This window comes from Octopus bimaculoides, chromosome 1 (genome assembly GCF_046866305.1).
Source record: "Octopus bimaculoides isolate indiv1 chromosome 1, ASM4686630v1, whole genome shotgun sequence".
In the NCBI taxonomy this organism is placed as follows: Eukaryota; Metazoa; Mollusca; class Cephalopoda; order Octopoda; family Octopodidae; genus Octopus; species Octopus bimaculoides.
Genome location: NC_142928.1, coordinates 16,776,860 through 16,804,798, shown reverse-complemented (window position 1 = coordinate 16,804,798; position 27,939 = coordinate 16,776,860). Strand labels below are relative to the sequence as shown.

Below are 27,939 nucleotides of genomic sequence, written 5' to 3'. Positions count from 1 at the left end.
ATCTATCTATCTCCCTGTCTCTCTATTTATCAATCTATACACACATGTATATATATGTATATATATGTACACATGTGAATACACACATACATATAAACATGCATATATGTATATATATATATATATATATATATATATATATATATATATATATATATATATATATATATATATATATATATATATATATATATATATATATATATATATATATGTACACGTGAATACATACATACATATAAACATACATATGCACACACACTCATATGCCAAAACATGTACATATTAAAAGTTTCCATGTACATGTATATCATGAAGAAACGCCAAGTTTTTCTGATCCAAAATAAGACTGCTTTAAATGCAATCACTGTAGCCTTAAGACGACCGTCTGTATCGGAGCTTATGATATTTTCCAGACGATACTCTCACCCAATCGCCACAACTATATTCATAATTTGCTGTCCTCTAATAACGCTGATGGATACCCTTCTTTTATAGAGACCTGAAATCTTTGCAGAATGACTCACTTCATAGTTGTTCCCAGGTCATGTGATTCTTATGAACATGGACGATAAATCGGTAGTGCTAAATATGAACGACAGGAAGAGTGCTGCCTGCAGACTAATGGTCACATAAGCTCCGATTGTTGCAAACGTAGCATGAGTTCTTTATGCGATTAAAAGCGTACATGGGAACATCACGATTTTTGTACTAGCATGAGGTTGGATTGAGATTTGTGATTGATGCAAACTGAAATTGTGTTGAATTTACTGATCAAACTGTTCTAAGTGTATGACATGTACCAGCTGAATTTTCCATATGTTCAAGTATGAAGAAGGAGGAGCCAGATAGGGTATGTTGACAGCACATTTATTGAGCCAGGAGTTAGAGTTAGAGTAGAAAAATAACGAATCAGTCGGTTATACAGATCACTAGTTTGCTTTCTGCACAGTCGACCCAGATAGGGCTAGGTTACTGGAAGAAGAACGCATCGAAATCGGTGTAAAATGACTACCGTGTCCGGTTTACGAAATAGTTACGTGGAAGTTGGCGGAGTAATCAACTAGCGGCGGAGCAAGCAACGAAAATGTTTAGAGAAAAATCGATAGGATTTAGCAAAGACGCAACAATAAAAAAATTAGTTTGGAGAAGGCGCTAGTGAACAAATTAGAAGAAGTGATTAGAAAATGTTTGACTACCAACGAGCTAACAACGGAATTGGCTCTCAGCAATTTCTACAACAAAAAATTTGAAGGTTGCACCATCAGAACGAAAGTATGTGCTCTAAGTCAGTATGTGTTCTATGTCACGTGGAATCGAAAGCTTGAATGGATGGGGTGTACAGCAGGAATATAGCCCAAGCTCCATCTTTGTCGGAAAGAAAATTGTACAACTCGATTGCAAGTAGATGTATGAAACTTTGAAGCGATACTTTCTCCAATGTTTTAGGGGTGAGCGAAAGAACTAATGCCGCAGTAAACTTCAGTGCCTGCATCGATGGCCTGCTGTGGCTTTCGGCTGGGAAGGCAGAGTATTATTTTACCTTCCATTTGAGAAATATTGTTAGACACTGATACAGAAAGCCCAGACGATACACTTGCATCAGAGAAACAAACATTTCTCTCCTTATCTCGCTCAAACAGTTTCTTTTCTTTTGCACGGTGTTTTTTGTGAGCGGCAACAAGAGGTATGAGTTACTATCTATTTCATTATGTTAAATAATGTCTGGTATGGGGAGTAGTGTGTAATATAACTTCTCTTTTACATTTCAGAGAGAGAGAGAGAGAGAGAGAGAGAGAGAGAGAGAGAGAGAGAGAGAGAGAGAGAGAGAGAGAGAGAGAGAGAGAGAGAGAGAAAGAGGGTATGATAGTGAGAGAAAAGAGTTGTAGTGTTCCGTTTACATATTATATGGTTATATGTACAACTCCATTAGATATATACATATCATGTATATATATATTCAGGCAGATATATGCATATATACAAACACAGACATACACGCACATATGTCTATTCTTGGTATCTGATCTGTAATTATTTGAATCGGTCTTTTAATACGTCTGTATACATTGTCTGATGTCCCCACCTGGCTTCTATATAATTGCGTACATCTCCACGCGTTCTGTAACCATCTTGTAACACAGTTTTATACGAATGAATGGGCCCTGGTGGCAAATAAATGAAATTATTATCATTATTATCAAAGAAAACATTATTATTATTATTATAGTTGTTGTTGTTACTCTGTAGTAATAAAGTAAACATCACTGCGAAACAAAATTGTCTAGAGGTAATAAAAACTTACTACAAAAAGGTAGAAAAAATACGGAATTTATTTTTCTATTTCTTCGCATTGCAGACACATTAATATCATTTTGGCACCAATTTTGGCACTGAATTACTCGAAGAAGAATCGATCTAGATATATTTTCGTTTCTTTTAAAAAAGGAACTCATTTTGTCTGGAATATTTTTTTAATGTCCATCTATATATTTAATATTTATTTAAAGCTACTATAATATATATGTAGAGAATGTATCCATAAGAGCAGTCTTATAGAATGTGGCGAAGTTCAGATGAAATATAAAAAGACAAAAAACAAAAAAGAAACGAAAATAACAAAAGAAAAAAAAAACATGTAAAATGCAGTAAAGCTAAAAGGGAAGCGAAGATGAGAGATCACTTAATACAATGAAATTTCGCAGTTAAGCAGGCCATGATATGAACATTATTTGAAGCAAAAAGTCGATTTATTTATTTTCATGTTCCACTGGGATTTGTTAAGAACATCGTTCACTTACAACTCATGTACTGAAACACGGAGACAAGTCTCTCAATGTGTGACGCTGATTCTTCACATTTAATTTCTGAAAGAGCATGTAGCCTAACCTATTCTAAATTTAGATAAAGTGATATAGTGGACTACATATCGTAAAGCACTTATTTAATTTGTTTTTCTATGTCCAACGCCAACCCAATTTCTCAATCGCAATCTACTACTTCACAAAATGAAGTTGTAAAGGTTCCAACCAATTAAAAATAATGATATTATTAATGACTAGTGGTGCGACAGAATCGGCTGCGACAGAGTTATTGCTTTTTTCGTACGTGGATACGTCTCTTCACGTTCAGAACTCAAATCCCAACGGAGTCGATAAGATTTTTTTTCTCCGTTCATGCTTCAGGAATACTTAAAAAAACAATAGTCGAGTACTCTGTTTGATTAATTGAGAGTAGCCCCTCCCCATTTTGTTAACATTAGAAATAACCATCATCAAGTAGGTAAAGTTAAGTCGATTTATTTCATCTCTAAAACAACTTCCTTGACCTTATCGAAATTCAACCATTTACTTATCGGACTAAGGTCTCAACTCTCCAGGAAATACGCCGTTATTGTTTAGCTCTAGGTAGATCTTGACCGAAGAGATTTATGCAAAAGGCCTTAGAAGTTACATCGTACTACAGAGAAGTAACTTTTAAGAAGCGAATTGGCAGAGGCGATTGATTGTTTGCTAGAGTGTCTTGCAGTATTCATTCCGGCTCTCTGTACTCTGATGTCAACTTTGTCTTCCATCTCTTTCGGGGCACGTAATTGAAATATAGTCCAGTCTGTTGTCGATTCTTCTCCCGTCTATCGCTGCTTTCTCTTGATGGCTTTCCTAAAGAAATCAATTGTGGTCAGATCTAAAGAGAAACGTACTCTAACTGGTTTTCACGCTCAATCCACACCAAATATCATAACAGAACACATTTCGATGGCACAAAGCACTGAGAACCAATAATAAAAAAAACTAATAATGGGAAAAGAGTGTTCCAGAGATGACACACCTATTAATTTGTAAACTTGTTTCAATTTGTCCATCATTATTTAAGACGATATGACAGTGGAGGTTTGGCTATTATTTCTAGCTAATCGAATGACCACATAAAGGCTACACTAGCGAATAAATACTTCTTAGCACCTTAGATTGTTGTAGCTGATAGCGGCATTACGATAAAATCAGTCTGTTCACCGAAATGTCAATAATTGTGGCTTTCATCTGTTGCCGCTTCCATAGATCAAAGTCATAAATAGGTACCATCAGAATATATATGACTTATGTCTGTAATTAACAGAAACGCTGTAAGATAGAACCACAGGATGAAACAAATCTAACAGATGGCTTTCCGAAAGGTTAATAGTCTAAAATATTAAAACATTAAAGCACTCTTCAGAAAGGTTCCCTTCAGACAACGTATAAGAGTCACATTCAATATTTGATCTAATTTATGTTGCAATGATAGTAACGTTTATTCTTGTCTTCAGTTCATATTACACATTTTGGAAAACTTTGTCTTCTCTATAGATGATTCAAGAACTTTGAGGATTTCTAAGAAATTAAATTTTGGAAAATATGATTAACTATTTATATTCACTTTATACGCTCTGGGTTTTAAAAATTTAAAAACCTTTTCTCCAGTATCGAAATTCAAATTTGTGAATTCAAACCTTCGTGGTTTTATTTCACTTTAAATATACGATTTCATTTGTCATACTTAAAATTCTCTGATGAATTAATGAACGAAAAGTCTGAAGGCACAAAAGTTTAGGCATAGATAAAAACAAAGCAAAACCAAAATAAGATAATACTTTGAGAAAATTCTCCGACTGTGAAGACATTTGTTTAAAATGGCCGCCATAATTAATGGACTACTCTATCGTCTTTTAGGGAGTTTCTTGAAGGAACTTGTTATGTGACACCTTTAACTAATTTCATTAAAAAGAAAATATAATTCCCTCTACTTAAAAACTGACAATTCTTGTACAGTTTACTTCCGTTCTATTTGATTAGAAATACATTTCGCTTCTCTCTACATACAAATGAGATGATTATATATTTTTTTCTTCAAGAAATCAAATATCATTTCATTATATACATTTTGACTTTCATTCAACCTCTTAACCATGAAAGAAAGTCCAGTAACATATTTTGCTTATTCGCGATGTTTTTAAAAACGTACGCATAAGTGCTTCTCTCTTTGTCTTTGAGTTTCTATGATATCTTATTATTTAGTTGTTATACATTTTTCTTCAGAATGGTGAGAATAATTAATTGCCAAACCTATTGGTTCCTTTGATAATATAGTAATATTTTGCTATACACAATATATATTATTTTTGAATAACAAGGTATCGTCAAGTCTTGGAAACAGAGATTGTGTCCTCTTCTCTCATTATATATATATATATATATATATATATATATATATATATATATATATATATATATATATATATATATATATATATATATATATATATATATGTATATATATATATATATATATATATATATATATATATATATATATATTATCAAACTCACGTGTAAGATATGTCTGTTGTTAAACGTTTTTAGGTTATGGTGTTTCGTCCAGGAACGGCCCCTTTAAGTTAAAGAAACAGTATACTTCAACGCCAGCTGAAACGGATCGCCCTGGAAGTGAACGAGAACAACAAATATCGATATTTCGCAGTTATTTCCTCTGGTATATAGCTTCTAACCACCCACTGCTGGTGATTATGAATCCTGAACCAGGACGTGTGGCTGTGTGTGCGCATGCAAACGGAATCGGCTTCCACATGGCCACATGGGGCATTAGTGTATCCAGAGTAGCGTTTGGTTGTTCCTAGTCTTTACTCTCTTTTACTCTTTTACTTGCTTCAGTCATTTGACTGCGGTCATGCTGGAGCACCGCCTTTAGTCGAACAAATCGACCCCGGGACTTATTCTTTGTAAGCCTACGGTCTATTTGGCCGAACCGCTAAGTTACGGGGATGTAAACACACCACCATCGGTTGTCAAGCGATGTTGGACACACACACACATACACACACACACACACATACACACACACAAACACACGCACACACACACATATATATATATATATACACACACACACATATATATATACGACGGGCTTCTTTCAGTTTCCATCTACCAAATCCACTCACAAGGCTTTGGTCGGCCCGAGGCTATAGTAGAAGACACTTGCCGTAGGTGCCGCGCAGTGGGACTGAACCCAGAACCATGTGGTTGGGAAGCAAGCTTCTTACCACACAGCACTCCTGCAGATTTTTTTTTACAGCGTGCACTATGCTTTGTGTGTTCGCCTCTTTGTTTCCGTTGTAGTGTATAACTGTTATATCATTAGTTATGGTTAAGCAGCTGTACATGCAACCTTTTGCAGTTTTCTCGCGCTGGCATTCTTGCACCGATTCTACATGTGCTGGAAAGTTCTTTGCACGTTATTCTTTCTTCGCACTGATGGTGCTGGCTTGGCGAATTAATGTTCGGTATGCAAACAAGTCTCATCTTTGTGGTTCAGCTACCATAACTTCAAAACTCGTTGTGTCCCCAACTAGACACAGTAGACCGCTTGCCTAAATGAATTGTGCTATTTAGTTACATCACTTTAGTCAATTTACATTCTGAGCTTGAATTTATCACGTTTTCTTTTTTTTTTTTGCCTTCCAAAACCAACAACAACAAAACCAAAACCAGTCGATTCAATGATTAATATGTTATAGAGCTTAAGGATGATTGTAGATTAGTAGAACCATTAAAACGGAGAACAAATATCTCGCGTGACGTTCAGCCGTAGTTGCCTTAGGACTAGCTCACCCTGTAGCAAGCATGCGCTTTAGGGTCTGACTTCATATATTTTCGAGCATATAATGATCAGTAAATTTTCAGGATGTGTATCGGTTACTACACTTTCATCTAGAATGGATTACAAAGAAGATATGTATTGCATACCTTCTTCCTCGGGCTAGTATATTAACAGGAAAACGAGCAAAACATTCTTACACTGCATGACAATGACTTGAGGGAATCGTTAGAGCGGCGAGCTGGCAGAAACATTAGCACGCCAAGCGAAATGCTTCGCGGTATTTCGTCTGCCGTTACGTTCTGAGTTCAAATTCCACCGAGGTCGACTTTGCCTTTCATCCTTTCGGGGTCGATAAATTAGGTACCAGTTACGCACTGGGGTCGATATAATCGACTTAATCCCTTTGTCTGTCCTTCTTTGTCCCCTCTATGTTTAGCGCCGTGTGGACAATAAAGAAATAAGTATCGTTAGAGCATCAAAGAAAATAAAAAAAGACCAGGCATTATATAGTTACGTTTCTTTACTTCAGAGTTCGAGAGCTATGGAGATGCATTCCACCTTCCATCTACATTTATGGGATTGATAAAAGCACTTGCTAAACCAAACACTGAGTTAGATTTATACTATTCTAAATAATCCAATATGTGATCATGGTTATAAAAGTATAATACTAATAACAATAATGATAATAATAATAATAATAATAATAATAATAAGGATTTTATTAATGTTAATTTTAAAGTAATGATAATTAAACCAGAAATAATAATTACAACCAGAAATTATGAGGAGAGTAGATGAGATTGTGGACATCAATTTTATGCAGTGGAACATAGGTCGAACGGAAATTAAGAAACGTGAAAGGAAATATGTATAAAGTTGGATAGTTACCAGCATTAATAAAACGATCATTCAGTAATTAAGGAGAAACTAATTAAGGTTTGTGAATAATTTATTTTATTTTGAATATCACAAGCAGACCATAAGTTGTAGTCGTTGATGTTCAAGTAACTTGCTGTCATTGTCTGTAATGCTGACAAGAATTTTCATATCAGATAAATCTCTCAATTTTGTAATGTTTTTTCACATAGTAATTTTGTTACATGTATGTATGTGTGAGAGAGAGCAAGGGAGATAGAGTGATAGAGAGAGAGAGGGAGAGAGAGAGAAAGAGTGTGTGTGTTTCTGCATGAGTCATAATATTTCTTAAACTTCTCAGTTGTTCCTTGTAAAGTTTGGGTTCAATCCCCCTGGTGTTGGTTCGAGGGAGGATTTCTATATAAATAATCCTGTATAGTGAATGAAATAGTTTTTTTTTTTTCTGGAGAGTCTAATTGTTAAAGGCCGGCAACATTTTAATTCATCAGTTGTATGTTGTCGATGATTCGTACTTACACAGAAAAGTCGAAATATATGGAAAATGAAGCGGTAAATTAGAAGCATTCACACTCTACCTTTCAAATTAAATACAGATGCACGCAAACACACACTCATTCTCCCCACTATCATTTACTATCTCTGTCGCATGAAATACTTAATTGCACTAATCATAATATAACTAACAGACTAAAAAAAAAGAAGAAGAAATATTCTTACTACTGAAAATATAGCTACACACAAAAATAGTTATTGTATACCAATCTAGTTTGAAAGGTTTAAAAACTTCGACACCTGAAGCTCATGAAGCATGAAAGTCAAGTAACGAAAGTTCAGATTAATAAACAATATGTCGTACACCATTTATTGGGCACATCGCTTCCACGCTGTTTACAAATAATAATATTCGTACACTCATACATATACAAGGGGATGCAGTAAAATTCCAGGCTTTAAGGATATTGCGAAAGGCCTGATTGGCAGCCCAACTTCCCGAGTTCTTTTACAGGGCTTAGAAAAAAAAATAAAGAGCCGCTACAATAGGTGTGTGAATATGTTGAATAAAATAGAAATGAACTGATTCTCCAGCATTTTCTTCTTCCCAGGGCCAGGAAATCGTATGTGTGAGTACATATATATACACACACTTACGCACGTACACAGGCACACCCGTGCTCGCACACACACATGCGCACGTACACACACACACTCATGCATACATACATACACACATATTTACATAGAGGTACATGACTTGGTATTCTAGCGATAACCAATCAACTTGATACACACTTCAACAATGTTTAAGTAAGAAAACAACCAGACGTGCATAACCACCTGTACACATGCACGGATACACACAAAAATGAAACTTGCCAAAACATGCTCCCATTGAAATATACACAAGCAATGAGAACCACAACAAAAATATTTCCGAACGGAAATTTGTTTCAGAGAAACTAAGTCAGAAACTTTGTGAAAATCCCCTAACACTTGGAAACACTCCTGAATTGAAAACTAACAAAAAGCTCTAAAAAAGGAAGGCATTAACACAATAATTAATGTAGAATGTATAAGTAAATTAAAGATGTCTCGTTAGAAAAAAATTACAATTGGATCACAGAAAAATAACAAACAGGCATAAACACAAAATGCACACAAATGAAAAGTCAGGAGCAGGAGATCACATCAACCCCAACAAATATGTATAAACCACCGAAATAGTTCTCGCTTGAAGATCGCCCTGGTATGAAACCCAAGTCAATGAGATAAAAATTAAATTTAAATAAAGCATTATCCTACAACATGCATTGAGCCCTCTTCCCCATTCGTTCGATTCAATGCATGTGTGTGTGTGTGTGTTTGTATATGTATGTATATGTATATACATGCACACACACACACACACACACACACACACACACACACACACACATATATACATATATATAAAGAAAAATGCTAGTTCTAAAATCTCTCTAAGAGATCAACGCAGTAGTTGTACTGAAAAGCAATGGTCGTAGCCACTTAAAAAATGGCTGCCCGTTCGAGCGGACTCTACTACGAGTTTTTAACACCAAGAGGTCATCTCCTCTAGCTGGTTAACGATGCACAACTGCATCCGATATAAATGCGAGCAGGGGAGCGTACCCCTACCATCTCCTAGCGACGGGATCAGTAGACCAGCTCTGGTTTCGGGCTATTTCTGCCACTCCTCAGTATTGGACACCTTTTCTTCTAGAGATGATACCAGCTCTCGTCTGCACGCAATATATATATTTCAAGCACAGTCGTCTATTCTGCAACAAGCAAAAATGTTAGTTCTAAAAGCTCGCTAAGAGATGCAGCTGTGCATCGTTAACCAGCTAGTGGACATGTCCTCTTGGGGTTAAAAATATTGCAGTAGATTCCGCTCGAACGGACAGCCATGTTAAAGTGGCTACTAACATTACTTGTTTATATATATATATATATATATATATATATATATATATATATATACAAGCAATGTTAGTAGCCACTTTTACATGGTTGTTCTTTTTTTCTCTCCTTGTTTCTCTCCTTGTTTCTTTCTGTGTTCCTTTCTGTGGAAGAGCGTAGGCTCGAAACGTTAACGACTTTTTTCACTTCCAGAGCGTTATACTAATACAACTATTTTTTTTCTACACCACCTATCTTCGTCTAATGTTTTTGTGAATTCTCCCTATATATATATATATATATATATATATATATATATATATATATATATATAAGAAGATCGTTATTTAGAACACCGATCTTATCAGGTGGCCAGCATGGGAATAAAAACGTCAAAAGTAATAATTATTATTAAAATTATAATTAAAGGTATCTGAGAGATACCACCATACTGGAAATAGAAGTCAAAACTTGACTCTAAAACCACATTAAATGTTCATACAGCACCAAGAAAGAATTCGCTGGCTTATTTTGTCTCTTTGTCTTCTCTCCTGATGCTCTATGAACATCTTATGTGGTTTTTGAGTCAAGTTTTGGTTGCTATTTCCAGTATGGTTGTATCTCTTAGATACCTTTAATTATAATATATATATATATAAATATATACATGCATGTATATATAAATGCATGTAAACATAACATTTGCAAAGCATTTCTTATTAAAACAGTTGCAACTTTAGTCTTGTTAAGATTTTAAATTTTAAAAGATTAGCAGAATTGGAAACTATTTAAATACTTAATTGAAATTCCTGAAATGTTAAAAATAAAAAATAAAAAAATTGACAGACGTCAGCTTTATTTAACTTTGCCAATTTATTTTCTTCTGCAGATTATGGATGTCGGAATGAACAAAGACCATTACCATTATATTCTCGGTGGGTTGGTGAGTAGAAAAACTTTCATATACATTCTACATGGTTGTGTATTATAGTTAGCTCTATAACAAGCATTACATTTTCGTCTTAATTTCGCTCTTTCTTCAAATCCCGTCTATTCGAATCATATTTTGACATCCACAACCCACTTGGCTGGCGAAAGAAGCTGCATTAGACAGGTTGTCGAATCTGCCACAGTGAAAGAAAGAAATAAAACAAAAAAATAAAAATTTAAATGAATTAACAACACCAGCACCAGCAGCAGCAACATCAACACCCAAAATTACGGCTTCTACTACTACAAGTTAACTTCAACGTTCGCCTGAAATACAACTTAATACAACTTCATTTAAATAAAGTAAATTGGTGTAATAATGCAAAAACAATTTAGCATTTCATGAGAGCATCAACGATAATTTTCACTTGCTGTAAATTGCTCTGATGTGAGCTGTCAAAAGTTGAGGGCTGCTTTATCGAATTTTAAAGATTTACAAGCTTGAAGAAACCTTTAGTAAATGATTTTATAAAATGCATGAATAATATTAGTTATTGTTCGTTTTAAAACATAATGGATTTTTATATTCATTTTCTTTTGCGTTTTGTTTTATTCATTTATCTATTGTTTTACTTCATTGTTAATGATTTGATTTTTAATGAAAGAAAATGACTCTTGCGGACTCTTGTAAAGTTTGCCGAGATTGTCAATTAAATTTCACTAATTTACGAGCTAAATACCAGAGTGGTGAAAGTGCAAATTACTTTACAGTTAACAGTTAGAAACAAATGGGTGAGGTTCATAATATCGACCGATCGAACTTGTGTATCTCAGGGACTGTCATTTGTTGGTAAAATAGATGATGAGACTATATGGTAGGCTAGTTTGCAGAGAAGAAATTTAGGTGCTAAGCAATATGTATTTTAGTGTATATATAGATATATATAAAACAAGATATTGGCTTCACTGATGCTATATACAATGTGGCGTTGATGTAAATAGATCAAATTATTTCGATGTGGGGTGAGCCTAAACAAAAATTTAGGTCTCCCACTAACTAATAAAGGAGATCTTAACAGTCTGTCCACTAAAATGGAAACTACCTATGATATGGAGGAACTCACCATGTACATAAATGATAATCTTCTGACGCTTCTACCTGATCAACGTTGCGAAAACACTTCAACTTTCGACAAATATGAGATCGAGGCTTTCAAAAGATCAATCAGGTGACAATTTGCACAGCAGCTTCTGAAACTCGGTGAAGAGAGAGTTGCAATTGATGAAGAACAGTTTCTTACACTCAGCTCAATATCTAATGCAGATGATTCAGTCGGTGATATGGATGCTGAAATCTTTCCGAATCTTCTTCATAATTACAACAATACAGATTGGATCTGTGAGTGAGATATCCTGGCTCCAAAAGAATGTTCCTGTAAATAGCATTAATAATATGCTATTGAATAAATTTCCGGGAGAAGTATTCACTTATAATTCATTTGACAGTGTTGTTGATGATCAGGATAGTATTTCATGGAATTTTTGAACTCACCTGAGCTCCCAGGTACAGCTCCTCATTGTCTTCAGCCGAAAAAGGGACTCCTAATATGCAATGGTGCAAGATTAATTTTGCGCAAACCTAGGAGGAATTGCATTGAGGCAAATATTCTTACTGGTTGTAGTAAAGGTGAGACTGTCTTCATTCCTCGCTTACCAGTTATACCATCTAATGTCCCATTCCAATTTAAGCGTTTATTTGGCCATGAGCATTAATAAAAGTGAGGGCCAATCACTAAAATTTTCTGGATTGCAACTTGAACAACCATACTTTTTACATGGCCAACTTCATGTAGCAGCATCACGTGTGGGAGCAAAAGCAAATCTCTTTCCTTATGCACACCGAAATAAAACAAAAAAAAATACAACATAGTTTATAAAGAAATATTCACTCTTAATGTAACATGAATATTTCACTAACTGAATTTGCCATTACTGTCATTACATTCAAGAATTAGTAAAGTACTTATTTAAATGAAGTCGATCACGACTCACTTATTATTGTCATATAATAAACAAGCAAAAGTTCGTATATGAAACTAATCTTATTTCTACTTTAATTCTTACATGTATTTCTCTTATAAAATACACACATACAGGAGGAGTAAATTATATATATAATAGTACTTTGAATGTGGCTCTCGAGAAAGAGTAAAAGTAACTACCCAATCAACGGCGGGTATTAATGCCAGTATGTATGTATGTATGTATGTATATAACACACACACACACATGTATATATATATTTATATATATATATATATATATATATATATATATATATATATATATATATATATATATATGTATGTATAATTTATTTTTTCATAACAAATAAGCTATCATCTCTTGAGCAACTTCTCCTCCACGGTTTCACGAGAAACAAACAAAAGATTGTTATCGAGTGTCGTAAGCGCCACCAGCGATTAAATAGATATTCCCACTCTATGTTATTGAGTAGTTCATCTTAAAATGTGCATCTTCCACTTTTCACATCGATATTAACTAGAATATACATTAAAAAAATGATTGAAGCGATGAATTTACAAAAAAATATCTCATGAAAATTCCTGAAAATATATAAAAAATATATATAATTCATAAAATTATGAAAATATGTATTCTTCTTCTTCTTCTTCTTCTTCTTCTTCTTCTTCTTCTTCTTCTTCTTCTTCTTCTTCTTCTTCTTCTTCTTCTTCTTCTTCTTCTTCTTCTTCTTCTTCTTCTTCTTCTTCTTCTTCTTCTTCTTCTTCACAATCACGTTTTGAATATTTTCTATCTACACATATGTAAGCACACACGTCCCTTCCCCTTATCTGCGCACACATACACGCTTTTCCACAGGCACGCATCTGTACACATATATTGATTTACACGGATGCACGTTCAATGAATAATTAAAACCTGTTCTAATGTATACTATAAAACATGGAAAAAATGTTATCTTACTTATTTCGATGGAACTGGATGAGCGATGAATGGAAATAAATGGAATTAACTGACGAATATGATAGGGCAATATAGATAAGAAAAACACCTAGATATATGATAAGTATAGAACCCATACAGAAATGTTTCTAAGGAAAAATGTGTGATAAAATATGACAAATATGTTGGTGTTCATGCGCGTATTTGAGTTTGGTCATACGTATGTATGCATATATGTAGGTGTATGTATGTGTGTGTATGTTTGTGTATGTATGTATGTATATATATATATATATATATATATATATATATATATATATAGACACAGAGAGAGAGAGAGAGAGAGAGAGAGAGAACGAAAGATAGATAGATAAATAGGTAGATTGATAGGTAGATAGACAGATAGATGGGTGCAAGCAAATAAAGTTTTAAATATGAAGAATGAACATAATTTTATCATCAGCATTGTTTATATTCGATATATTTCGTATATACATTATAGATTTATACTTTTATGAATCATTAACATTTCTATTGCATAGATTTCAATACATTTTTGTCATTAATGAGGTTTGAAGTACAATGTGAAACCAATCATATACTAAACAGAAGAATATGCCCGTCTCCCTATCAAATCGAATTAAGATCCAATTGTATAATGAAAGAATTTCGCAATTTCTTGCGGTTGAATCTTTCTATCCTGGTCATACTGGCTCTAATATATGTTGCCGTTCACGGATCAGAAATGTAAAAGTCATGGGAACGGCCGTAAAGTTTTTCATCTTGCAATGCACGCGTGTGAACAGACACACACATACCTATACACATATACATTGCGTAATATAGACGACAATTTATTCACCGCAATCTGATATATATATATATATATATATATATATATATATATATATATATATATAATTCTTATACTCTCTTAGTTGTTTCAGCCATTTGACTGCGGGCATGCTGGAGCCGCCTTTAGGCGAACAAATTGACTCCAGAACTTATTATTTGTAAGCCTAGTGCTTATTCTATCGGTCTATTTTGCCGAACCGCTGTTACTAGGGATGTAAACACACCGTCATCGGTTGTCAAGCAATGGTGGGAGGACAAAAACAGACGTGCAAACATATACATATATTTATATATATATATGTGTGTGTGTGTGTGTGTGTGTGTATTTGAGTTTCAGCTAAATTAGATACTTAAGTTGAAACACCCAAAATTAGTGCGCTATTATCCGTACAACTCAAAATATGGTGAATCAAATCAAACTAAGCAACAGGATATCCAGATTTTGATTTAATATACATATATATATATATATATATATATATATATATATATATATATATATATATATATATATATATATATATATATATATATATATATATATATATATATATATATATATATATATATATATAAATATATATATATATATATATATATATATATATATATATATATATATATATATATATATACACATATATATATATATATATATATATATATATATGTATGTATGTATGGGGTTAATAATCTTAATCTTTAGTTACAGTTTATCATTCAAACTACATAATAGGCAGAATTATCAGATTAAGACAGTAGAGTGTTTTGAGGGAGATTTGGCTGCTTTTCTACCAGGTCTAGCTCCCAGGTAGAGGTCTGAACTTAATTTTCATTCACATATTTGCATTTCTTTCTCTCTCACATACACACTCGCAAGCACGCACGCATGCACACCCACACACACACACACACGCACGCACGCACGCACACACATGAACACACACATATACTCACACACACACACACACACACACACACACACACACACACACACACACACACACACGCACACACACACGTCCATTTCATATATCTTCTTTCAATTTCTGCTCTCTGCAAATAACATGTTTATGGATACAACTGCTTACAAAAATAGGGATTAATGCATAATTTCCTTCTATGTTCATAATTAAATCAATGTTTTAATGATTAGACAGAAGTCCAATAGAATAGCTCTCAGAAACAGACTACTTGCAAATTCGTTCTTCACAACTCCTTAAGCTGTTTTCTGACACGGTAGGGGATCAGGAAATTTTCATACAGCTGGAGGTACCAATCAAAACAAGGAACCCGAAATGATAAGGTTGAGAAACAGTGTTATAGATTATGCCTAACCGAAAACGATCACAGCCACATCATACAAACAGACCGGGTGAAACCGGGCTTATCTGGAAGATCCTGGAAGGAATTGTGCCAAATTTTGGCATTGAAAGCTACACCAATGCCAGAACGCGACGGCACTGCATAGTGCCAAAGATCCCAGCAATGCCATCGCGCTTCAGGACCAGTTACTGCAACAGCTTGGGATTCAGGGGCCCACAGCTTTTTAATATTCTCCCAAAGAGCCTGAGGAATCTGCACAAAGTAGATGTAGGAGTTTTTAAATCAAAGCTGGACCTCTTCCTATCGAGCGTCCCAGATGAACCTACCTCGCGGCAGGAGGTGCAAATGAGAGTTGCTAAATCAAACTCCATTCTTCACCAAGTGCCACATATTGTAAGAGGCTCCTGTAATAACAGTGTAGCAACACGGTGGTGCATCAGCATGGCCGCAGCTCTGAGTTGAAACTTTGAAATGAAAAAAAAATATATATGTATATATATATATATATATATATATGAGAGGTATTAGTATCTAGAAGACCCGAAAAGTGGCAAGTAACGATGAGTGTGTACAATGGACAGACTGTGCCTTCTTTCTTGTGACTCTATTTACGACCACCTTGCAATTCTTCCGTCCGTTGTATATTAACACGTGAAGGTGTTAATGAAAATTATTACTCATTTCAAATTTTGCTTCGGCAATGCATACCACATTATAAACTTTACACGAAATGCAATACACATACCATAGAACATAGAATTAATGTATTTTAAGTAGAAAACATAGTGTTAGATACACTTGTATGAGTGTCGCCACAATTTTGGTAATTTTGAATGTTGTAGATGGCATATCATTGCCCTTACCATATAATTACGTCTCGCTTAAAAGAAAAGTAGGTGATCAGTTTTTGAGAAGATAACAACAGTCGTGGTATTCAGCGGTGGATAGTCTATGTTTTGCCGATAGTGTATCGTACTACTAATTCGACCAGCTGCAGCCGGTATTCAACATTGATTTTACACTTTTGGAATTTATTTAACATTTTTTTTTTACATTGAAAAGTTTCTCTATTATATTAAAAATTGCCTTTTTCTCATTAAATTATTTATTCCTTTAAAAATATTTCAAGTTTGTACTTACTGGAAATGAAATCTAAATTAAAATCTTTTTTCTGATGTCCACACAGTTTCCCTAATCCAATTTAACACATTTTTCTATCAAGATTTGAAAATGAATTAGATAATCTAAAAACTAATCTAATGACCAAAAAACACCCGGGAAATGAAAGTCGAAGCTTTATCTCTTCAGTTAATAAACACTGTCTATTACTGTATCGAGATACTTCATATTTAAACTATTATCTAAAGTTCAAGTAGAAATGTTTCATGTAGAATAAGAACCTTTCTAAAAATGTTAAAAAAAAAAAGATATATATATATATATATATATAAGAATTAATTAAGATTCAGTTTAATTAGGTACTTAATTCGAGGCACCAAGTCTGTCTAGTATTGTCTAAACAACTCGAAGTTAGGTGAACAAAAGAGAAATAAGTAACAAAAAGCAAATAACTAACAAGAGATTTCGAAGTCGTCTGGAAGCCGTGGTTCAAGCAAATCGTGATTATATTGAATACATTTACTCTTTAGCGTAAAGTAGGGTCTTCCAGCAGCCACCCTCTTGATCCTGGCAGGCACTGCACATCCTCGAAGCCCTTGATTTAGGCCTCCATTTTGAGTCTAAGGCTCTGTGGGAAGATGAAAGGAGGCATAGCATCGCCATCACTAGTGATCACTCCAAACACCATGATGTTGACTGGATGTTTGATTTTTATCACTCTCGGTACATGTTATGGGCACACGGCAAACACTTAGATTGACACCCTAACACTCAGAAATAGTACAAATGATATTTTACGACCCTTGCAACTTCAAGCGTTAATGACGTACAACATATCTCTAACAGTTGTCTAGTTCGTTATTTATATTATTTACATTATTTACATTCGACGGGTATTTGTCCTCATCTTGTTTGTTGTTAACACACAACGTTTCGGCTGATATACCCTCCAGCTTTCTTCAGGTGTCTTGGGAAATTTCGAACCTGGGTTCTCATTCCTAAGGCGTAGTGGTTAAGAGCGCGGGCTACTAACACCAAAATTCCGAGTTCGATTCCAAGCAGTGACCTGAACAATAATGATGATGATAATAATAATAATAATAATAATAATAATCATAATAATAATAATAATAATAATAATAATAATAATAATATTAATAATGATAAAAAAAATAATAAGGATAATAATAACAACAACATCGAAGAATACCTTAGGAATGAGAACCCAGGTTCGAAATTTCCCCAAGACACCTGAAGAAGGCTGGAGGGATATCAGCCGAAACGTTGTGTTAATAACAAATAAGATGAGGACAAATATTCGTCGAATGTAAATAATGTAAATAGTGTAAATAATGTACATAATTCCTCCTCTCTTAAATATAGAACTGAGTTCTCTAGTTGTATTTGCATGTACGGCTCTGTGTGTGTGTGTATACATACCTACATAAATGCATATATATATATATATATATATATATATATATATATATATATAATGTGGTCGCTGGTTATGACCGGTCAGAATGTTACTCTTCGTTTCACGTCTAATATTGCACTTAGCAATATAGACGAACTATTAGACTTGGCGATTCTCTAACATGGCCTCAGCCTCTGGCTGAAACCAGGAAAAGGAATAAAACTATGTCTGTATGTATTTTTGGCATATGTATAATAAAATGTGTTTGATATTGTTATATTTAGTTCCGATTGAAATCACAAACAAGGTTAGCATTAACTTGATGGATATCATATACAGCTTAATAAAATACAGTGAAATCATTGTAATACTTGCTCACAAAATGTTAGACTTGTCCTAATATGTGGTTTATTTTGAAAGCATAGTGAATTATGAAGGCAGAAGTGTGATGAACTCAATATTGCTTTGATTAGTTCAAATAAAGCATCATACCGTTTTGACAAGGCCCACGAACCCAAAAACTTCATCAAATTATGATGCACGATAAAACATTTTATGATATTTAGTAGTGTGGTAAGCGACTGGATGTTTCAATAGGGAGTATTCATTTCCTGCCTTTCACCAAGGACAACGGTGGAACATATTAATTAACTTGGATTTAAAAGAACTGAAATTATCAAACTTTACCCATAATTGGTAAAAAACGTATCCATCATGAAACCAATCACAAATCATAGAAACAATAAATTTCTGTTTACTTTCAAGAAAATAGATATCATGTTTATTTTGGTAACTGTACAGTTGATGAAGTTCACCGTAGTATCAAAATATCAGATTCAATATCAAAAGCAGATTATGTGAACTGAAAATTTGATCAGTGAGTTATTGACTTTGATCATGAATTCTCGAAACATCTGAATTATAAACAACAACTTTAATTGCAAAGATTACAGAGCTAAATCAAACCTTTCATTCTATTTAAACAGAGCATTGCAGAACTTGATTTGAGAAACTTCACCTACGGAGGAGTGACCATTACTGGATTCCAAATTGTAAATCGAAATAGTCCATCAATAAAACAGTTACAACACAATTGGAATCAGTTAAATACAGACCTTTGGTCTGGCGCAGGACAAAAACTGTCAGTAAGTAAAATGTTTATTTTTTAAAATCAAATTATGATGCACGATAAAACATTTTATGATATTTAGTAGTGTGGTAAGCGATTAGATGTTTCAATAGCGCAGTAAACCACTTTATGTCTGAATTGTGTGGAAGGTCGTTTATATGTTCTAAAGCGTGCTAAACCAATAAGTGTCTTCCTTGTGCGGTAAACCACTGTTTCAATACCGCAATAAATATTTATTATGATTTATATACCACAGTATAATTCAGATATATGATAAACCAGAACCTGTTTCGCTTTTGCCCTTCAAGTGTAAGTAATGTTAGCTGTCAGTTGCATAAATCCACAGTGAAATAAGACTATGTAGACTTTAGTGCAGTAGGAAACAACTGTATGTTTTGGTACCTCGGAAAAACTAGTTTCTCCACATTGTCTTTCCTACCGCTACCGTTACATTGCTCTTCGAGGCTGGCTGATCTCATACCACACCCACTCAACCCCATCTGCTTCACTCGTCTCTCCTCTTTTCCCCATATTGTTCACCTTCAGGCCTCATTCTAAATTCTTTTTCCCTGTCATTCATCTGCATAATTCTGGTTTCTCATTTTCAGAATGACAATCATTTGGGATCACCTCTCTGTCATGCACAAGAGTTAGCTTGCAGCTGGATGGTTGGGTGGGCGGGGGAAAGAGTAGCGGTCTTGATTCAGGGTATTTTGGCAGCACATGGTGAGACAACACTGGAATGTTCTATCAGTGTATAGACTAAGATAATATTGTATAGACGACAAGCAGTTGTTCAGGTAGCAAATTTTCCCTCACTAACATATGGATGTTCTCGAAGCCTTAACCACAGGCCGATATTTCTTAATGCAAATATCACTGCAGAGATTGAGAGAAGTTGACCAGACAAGATTATCATAGAGACCACAGAATCCTATTGTAGTTGATTGAATCCATTTCAGTACTTGATTGATTGATCTGGTACTATTTTAACAATTCTATTTTTGTATATTTAGAATTCAGTTTTTGCTACGTTGTTGCAAATATCTGTGTTTATATATATAAGTTAAAGTGGCTGTTCCGTGTTACTACTAGTTTAACCCTAGGCAGATATTCCGCCAGCTGGTTTTAGGTGCGATGTTGTATCCTTCATATACAATATATATTGCTAGCTGGAGGAGTGAACCCCTAGCGTCCTCTAACAGACAACAGGATCGCGAGACTGACTCAGTTTCAAGCAGGTTGGCTCATCTTCAGTCGCGTACACTTGGTTGCTAGAGCCACGGTCATATATATGCATATGTATGCATGGACATATATGTGTGTATGTAATACACACGCACATGTACACATATTAAAAAAGATATGCCAAAGAATTCTTGATACAATATCAATATTTGTAAAATAAACTTTCGTGAATTAAGAATTGATAATTACATCAAAGAAATGTTTAAAACGCCAGCAAAGGGACCATCGGTCACTGATTCGCAATAAGCAAAATAGCTAGTTGAGGATGAGTAAACCAGCTCGAAACTGAGTCAGTCGCGCGATCCTGTTGTCTGCTAGAGGATGGTAGGGGTTCGCTCCCCCCTGCTAGCAATATATATTGTATATAAAGGGTGCAGCCTCGCACCGATACCCAGCTGGCGTAAGCTCTCCTCGAGGTTAACTAGTAGTAAAATGGAACAGCCACTCTGATGTGGCGATTGACTTTACTTAACAAGCATAGTTCCTACTGTGATCTTTTGAGATTTTGCAACTAGCTATTCTTCTTGTTACATATATGTCATTTTATAAGTATTATTTAAGTGCTATTATCAAAAGATGGGAAAATATCCAAAACATTAAAAATGAAGCAATATAACGATAATCCAGTGAATTGTCCGGGATCATCAGGGCATCCGTGAGTGGTAGCGATAGGGCAATAAACCATCCGTCATGGAATCCTTTAGCTGTGTAAGTTACCGGAAAACTGGGACAGCTGGATTTGAATCTATGTAGTGTGGAGGTGGTGAATGTTGTGGTGTGGACGTGAGAGGGGTAACGAAAGGATTGAGGGAGGGAGAAGGAAAACATTTATTCCAAGGCTCAAATGACCGCATCAGTTTATGCTAGTGTTAAAAGGATTTTGAATCAGTTTGTTTATTTACACATATATCTGTGAAACATTCCTGAGAAAATATTGCAAAAAAAACTATTGAAAAATACAAATATGTCACAATTAACCATGATATATTCCAATCATAGAGTCCTTTTCTGTTGTAATTAATGTACGTTCATCTGTTTTCCAATGCATTGCGTCTTAACCAACATTTTATGCGTATAAGTATTTATGCATGTGCATATATGTGTGTATATAATACAGACGTACATGTACAATATTAAAAAAGATGTTCTTGATACAATTTCAATATTCGTAAAAGAAAAAAAAAACTTTCGTAAATTAAGAATTGATACTTATATCAAAGAAATGTTTAAAAAGTGAGGCGAACCTATTGCAAGGACATTTTCTAATTGTGTGTAAACACTTTCGCTGTGTACAGCTCTTCAAAAACGCGTACTAGCGTAATCCACGTTGTAAAGATTTTAAAATATAATTAATTTTAGTTTAAGAATTCTTTCTTGACGTGTGTGTGTGTGAATGTGTGAGTACATGTGTGTGTGTGTGAATGTGTGAGTACATGTGTATGTGTGTGAATGTGGGTGTGTTAGTGTATGTGTGTGTAAGTGTATATGCGTGTGTGTGTATGCGTGTGTGTTTGTGAGTGTGTGTGTATGCATGTGTATTTTGTGTGTGAGTGTATGTGTGTGTGTTTGTGCGTGTGTGCGTGTGTGTGTGAGTATGTGTGCGTGCAAGTATATGTGTGTGTGCTTGTTAGTGAGTTTGCGTATGTGCGCGAGTATGTGTGCGTGCGAGTGTATGTGTGTATATGTGTGTGTGTGTGTGTGCGTGTTTTGGTGAGTGTGTGTATCTGCGTGTATGTGTGTTGTATGCTTGTGTTTGTGTGTGTAACAGCATGTGTGTGAGTGTGTGTGTAAGTATATATGTGTGAGTGTAACAGTATGTGTGCGTGCGTTAAGGTGAATGTGCGTGCGTGTGAGTGTATGTGCGTTGTTGTATGCTTGTGTGTTTGTGTGTGTAAGAGTATGTGAGTGACTGTGTGAGCGCGTGTGCCTGAGTGTATGTGTGTTGTATATTTGTGTGTGTGTGTAACAGCATGTGTGTTCATGTGTGTGTGCGTGTGATGCCTATGTATACGTACATTGATGTAATGACATTTTGCTTTCTTGTTGTTCTTCAGTATGATGAAGTAGCGATATTCGACAGCATTAGTACTCTTTTAAGCGCTTTGGAGATAATGTACCGCGACGATTCGAACGTATTTTCAGGCGCTAGTGGAAGGGGTAGGCTGTGGAATAATACCAATAGTGTCCACTGCACACCCTACCCTTTGGTGTCGTGGGTGCTGGGGGACAAAATTGTGAAAGCCATCAAACAGGTAAGTCTTTTTACTAATATTATGAAACATTTCTAGGAATAAATTATTTTCTTTTCTTTTTGTCGTTTGATTGCAGTCACGCTAGTCAAAGAATCGATCCCAGGACTTATTTTTTAAAGCCTGGTACTTATGCAATCGATCCCTTTTGTCGAACCGGTAATTTACGGGGACGCAAACACACTAACATCGTTTGTCAAGCAATGGTGGAGAACAAGCACAGACATTTTTGCACACACACACACACACACACACACATATATACATATATATGACGGGCTTTCGGTTTCCGCCTACCAAATCCAGTCACAAGGTTTTAGTCGGCCCGAGTTGAAGACACTTGCCTAAGGTGCCCCGCAGTGAGACTGAACCCGGAACCATATGGTTGGGAAGCAAGCTTTTTACCACACAGCCGCTCCTGTTTAGAATACTGAATCAATAAAAACAAAGTATTTTAATGAAAAAAAAAAAATGGTGATGTAGTTTGATTTTCTATTCCGATATATGTATGTATGTATGTATGTATGTATTTAAGTTAGAATAGTTATTGCAAAGTTTTGAAAGTCTACCAAACTAAGATTCCTAATTAAGATAGGGCATTTATAGATGAAATTTTCCCCTGGAAATTGAAGTCCGGAGAAAAGTTATTATCTGATATTGCATATTGGCGAAATGTTGATTGACTTGTATAGTTCTAAACAGGAATTACTTTTCAATAATAAGAAGGAAGAGAGGAAGAGATATATTTTACTGTGGCGTGTGATAATGTAGACAGTAATATTTGAGATGGAGCAAAGGCAAAAAGCTGGCAGAATCGTTGGTGCGCCGGGCGAAATGCTTAGCGGTATTTTGCCTGCCGGTACGTTCTAAGTTCAAATTCCGCCGAGGTCGACTTTGCCTTTCATCCTTTCGGGGTCGATAAATTAAGTACCAGTTACGCACTTGGGTCGATGTAATCAACTGAATCCCTTTGTCTGTCCTTGTTTGTCCCTTCTATGTTTATCCCCTTATGGGCAATAAAGAAATAAGGATCGTTGCTGCGCCGGAAAAAATATTTCGCGTCATTTCTTCCAAATTTACGTACTGGGTTCAAATGTCGCCGGGGTCGACTGTATCGTTAACTGTTTCGGAATAGATGAAATAAGCACCAGTTGAACACTGTGATCAATCTAATCGAATTATCCTTGCCCCATACATTTCTGGCATTGTATCTACATTTGAAACCAATGTTTAAAATGGAGGAATAATTCTGAGAAGAAATCAACGCACAATATACAGTAAGAACAAAGTTTTCATAAATGAATGAAAATAGCTTGTCTGCATCAGTATATATATAGTCTTGGAAAAGAAAACGAAAATTATTGAAGTTGTTCAAGCATAAATGGAACTTGATTGGAAAGATTTGTAATAAAAAGAGGAAACAGTCTGAGAAAATTGCAAAGAAAACTCTTGTATTATAGTTCAGTGGTTCCACAGTTAAAAAAAATCACAGCACAAATGGAAACAAAAAGCAACTAAACTGGAAGGTTGATTAATGAATTGGTTTATTACGTCAACTTTCACTTGTTTTAATTACAATTATGGCTGGATTCCAACAATGTGTGTGAATTAAGATTTCTAGTTTATACTTCGAATTTCTGACGGCATAAAAACCTACAAAATTGAACTGGTACATATAACATAATTCGGCTATTATTTTCATTGGAATAGGTGTAATGTGTGACGTAATTAAGCAAATTATGAAATGTCTCTTCAGATTATTTATATGTACATACCTATATACATTCATATATATATATATATATATATATATATATATATATATATATATATATATATATATATATATATATATATATATATATATATATATATATATATATATATATTCATATATATATATATATATATATATATATATATATATATATATATATATATATATATTCATATATATATATATATATATATATATATATATATATATATATATATATATATATATATATATATATATATATATATTCATATATATATATATTCATATATATATATATATATATATATATATATATATATATATATATATATATATATATCATATATATATATATATATATATATATATATATATATATATATATATATATATATATATATATATATATATGTATATATATAGACTGTGTGCGTAAGATATTTGAAGACAGATTTATGTTTATTAAAAAACCAGATAAATAATAGTAGATGATTTTATTTATCAAAATATGCTATGAGGATAGAAATAAATCTTTTCTTCTATAATGTTATTCAATAAAGCCACCTTCAGCTTCAACCAGTGCTTCTATATGTGATCTAAATCATCTACATGCTCGAATCAAGGTCATTTTGGACATTACTCTGACTATGGCAGCTTTCAAAGAATCTTATGGGCGTGTTCATTGAGCTCTCTCTCAACAACAATCAGCTTGTAATAGTCCAATGGATTGAGATCTGAGGAATTAGGAGGCCAAATGTTAGTGGTTATGTGATCATGAAAATTTTCAGTCATCCATTCCTGTGTTACTAGAGCTATGTGTGATTGTGCACAGTCTTACTGCAACATATACGGCCTTCTATTGCATACACAGTCTATCCAGGGTTTAACAATTATTTCCAGGACCTCAATGTAGTTAATCCTAAGGCCTTGTGGAAAGAAGTAAGGAGACATCACATGTCTTTCCTTGCTGACAACCCTTAAAACCATGACAGATGCAGGAAATTTTGTATGCGTAATACCTGGAACTTCAGAAGGGTCGGCACATAACCATCTGTCATTTCTTCTGTTAACTTTTTGATCTTAGTCGAAGTTTTTCTCGTTTGAAAAAAACCAAATCAAATCTTCTGCTGGATTCTTCAGTTTGTTTAAGAGACTTTTAGATCTGGTGTAGTGATTTTCGTTTGTTTTTCTGACAAATTGACCTTTCCTCATCCTATAAGACATATCTGATGTCTTCGTGGACAACATTTCTGACGGTTCTTTCTGAAACATGAAAATCTTTGGCGATTGACCTCATAGACTTTCTAGGATTGTAATAAATGGTCTGTCGAAGTTGCCGGATAAATTCAGGTGTTCTGATGATTTCAGAGTATCTAGAATGTTTTTTTTTAATGCTTTGATACTGCTGATACGTTTCCATCTTCAGTATCTGGCTCCTTACAAACTTTGCAGACGAAAGATTTAGCAGCATTTAAAAATCGAGATATTTCTAAATCTCTATTCTCAGCCTTTATAAACACAATAGTAACATGCTTCTTCATTTCTTGAATAAGCTGAGGGTCTGCCATTATTATTTTTTTCTGAAACAAGGAGTATACAGAGTTATCAAAGTGCAACAATGACTCCAAAAAGCTATGTCCTCAAATACCTTACGTACCCTGTATATGTAGTTGAAATTTATAGAAAAACAAAAGACGAAGTCAGGTGTATGAGTAACAAGCAAGTGTAATAGTTTGGCGCTCGGGAAAATGAAAAAGTCTTTTACGTTTCAAGCCTACGCTCATCAGCAGAAAGGAATAAGAGAAAATAAACAAAGAGAGAACGAAAAAAAACTTGCAGATTTCAGCAGTCTAGCAAGGCGAATACATATACACATATACATATTACATATACATGTTATATATATACACACAAGACTGCAGCTTTGAAGAATTATAGTTGAATGAATCGAGCCCACTACTTATATTTTCAGCCTTGTACTTAATCTATCGTCACTTTTAGCGAGCCGTTAAATTACGGGGGCGTAAAGGCACCAACACCGGTTGTTAAGCAGTGGTAGGGGACAATCACAAGCACACACGCACGCGCTTCGGGTTTCTTTCAGGTTCCGCCCTGTAAACCCACTCACAAGGCTGCAGTCGTCCCCGGAGCTATAAAAGAAGACTCTTGCTCTGGGACTGAACCCATAAACATATGGTTGGAAATCAAACTTCTTTATTCTATCACTATTATACTACTAGACGCGGCTTTGTAAGTGGGCGCGTGACAGATTAAACACAATTGGGGATGAATAAACAGAGACCAAGCGAGGGAGAGAGGGAATGAGGAGGGTGAATGGAAATCCTTAAAATGTCTATTTTGAGGTATTGAAATGCATATAATATCTTTACAAGAAATGACTGAGAGAAATGATTTTGTTTTGAACAGGAAGTTTGTATTGACTGTTTGGCAACAGACAACATTTTTTGTCTATTTGGGAATGGTTGGTTCTATTGATCTGAACTATTCTGCTATTTTTTAACTTCTAAAATACAATTTGTCCGTGTGTCATGAAATGTTATAGGATGTATATAGATATGTCCGTTGTTTAGGATCAGATTTATTTATGACAGCCCATGACTATCATGTCGCTTTTATGCAACCGGAACTGCAGTAGCCAGTAAAGTTTTCACTTAAAAGTTTGAAGAGAAAGAATTTCTGAGAATTTGTTGCTATTTCTAGCAGGCTTAAAGACTACATTGGACCTCCATCTTTTGTTTAAAGAATTTAACAATATTTAAGAGCTAGTTTTAGACGGTCTTTTATTCTAGTTTGTAATAAACGAGGGTCATATATATTCCAGAATTTGTCAAATAGCGGTGAGTGTGTGTAAGATTTTTGTGAGTATGTACGTATGTACGTATTTATGTATGTAGATGTGTACGTATACATATAAATTTACGGATATGGTGTATAAGAATACATATTG

The 27,939-nt window shown here is 34.4% G+C and overlaps 1 protein-coding gene across 3 annotated transcripts in view; it reads left to right on the top strand.

Moving 5' to 3' along the window:
* Nucleotides 1-27,939, top strand: part of LOC106876580 (glutamate receptor 4) — a 735,993-nt gene that overhangs the window by 258,375 nt on the left and 449,679 nt on the right. For all 3 annotated transcript variants that reach the window (XM_014925186.3, XM_089348773.1, XM_089348776.1), the window contains exons 5-7: nucleotides 10,844-10,897; nucleotides 19,573-19,731; nucleotides 23,018-23,215. In XM_014925186.3, the coding sequence (XP_014780672.1) occupies nucleotides 10,844-10,897; nucleotides 19,573-19,731; nucleotides 23,018-23,215 (411 nt within the window). The remainder of the gene's footprint in view (nucleotides 1-10,843; nucleotides 10,898-19,572; nucleotides 19,732-23,017; nucleotides 23,216-27,939) is intronic.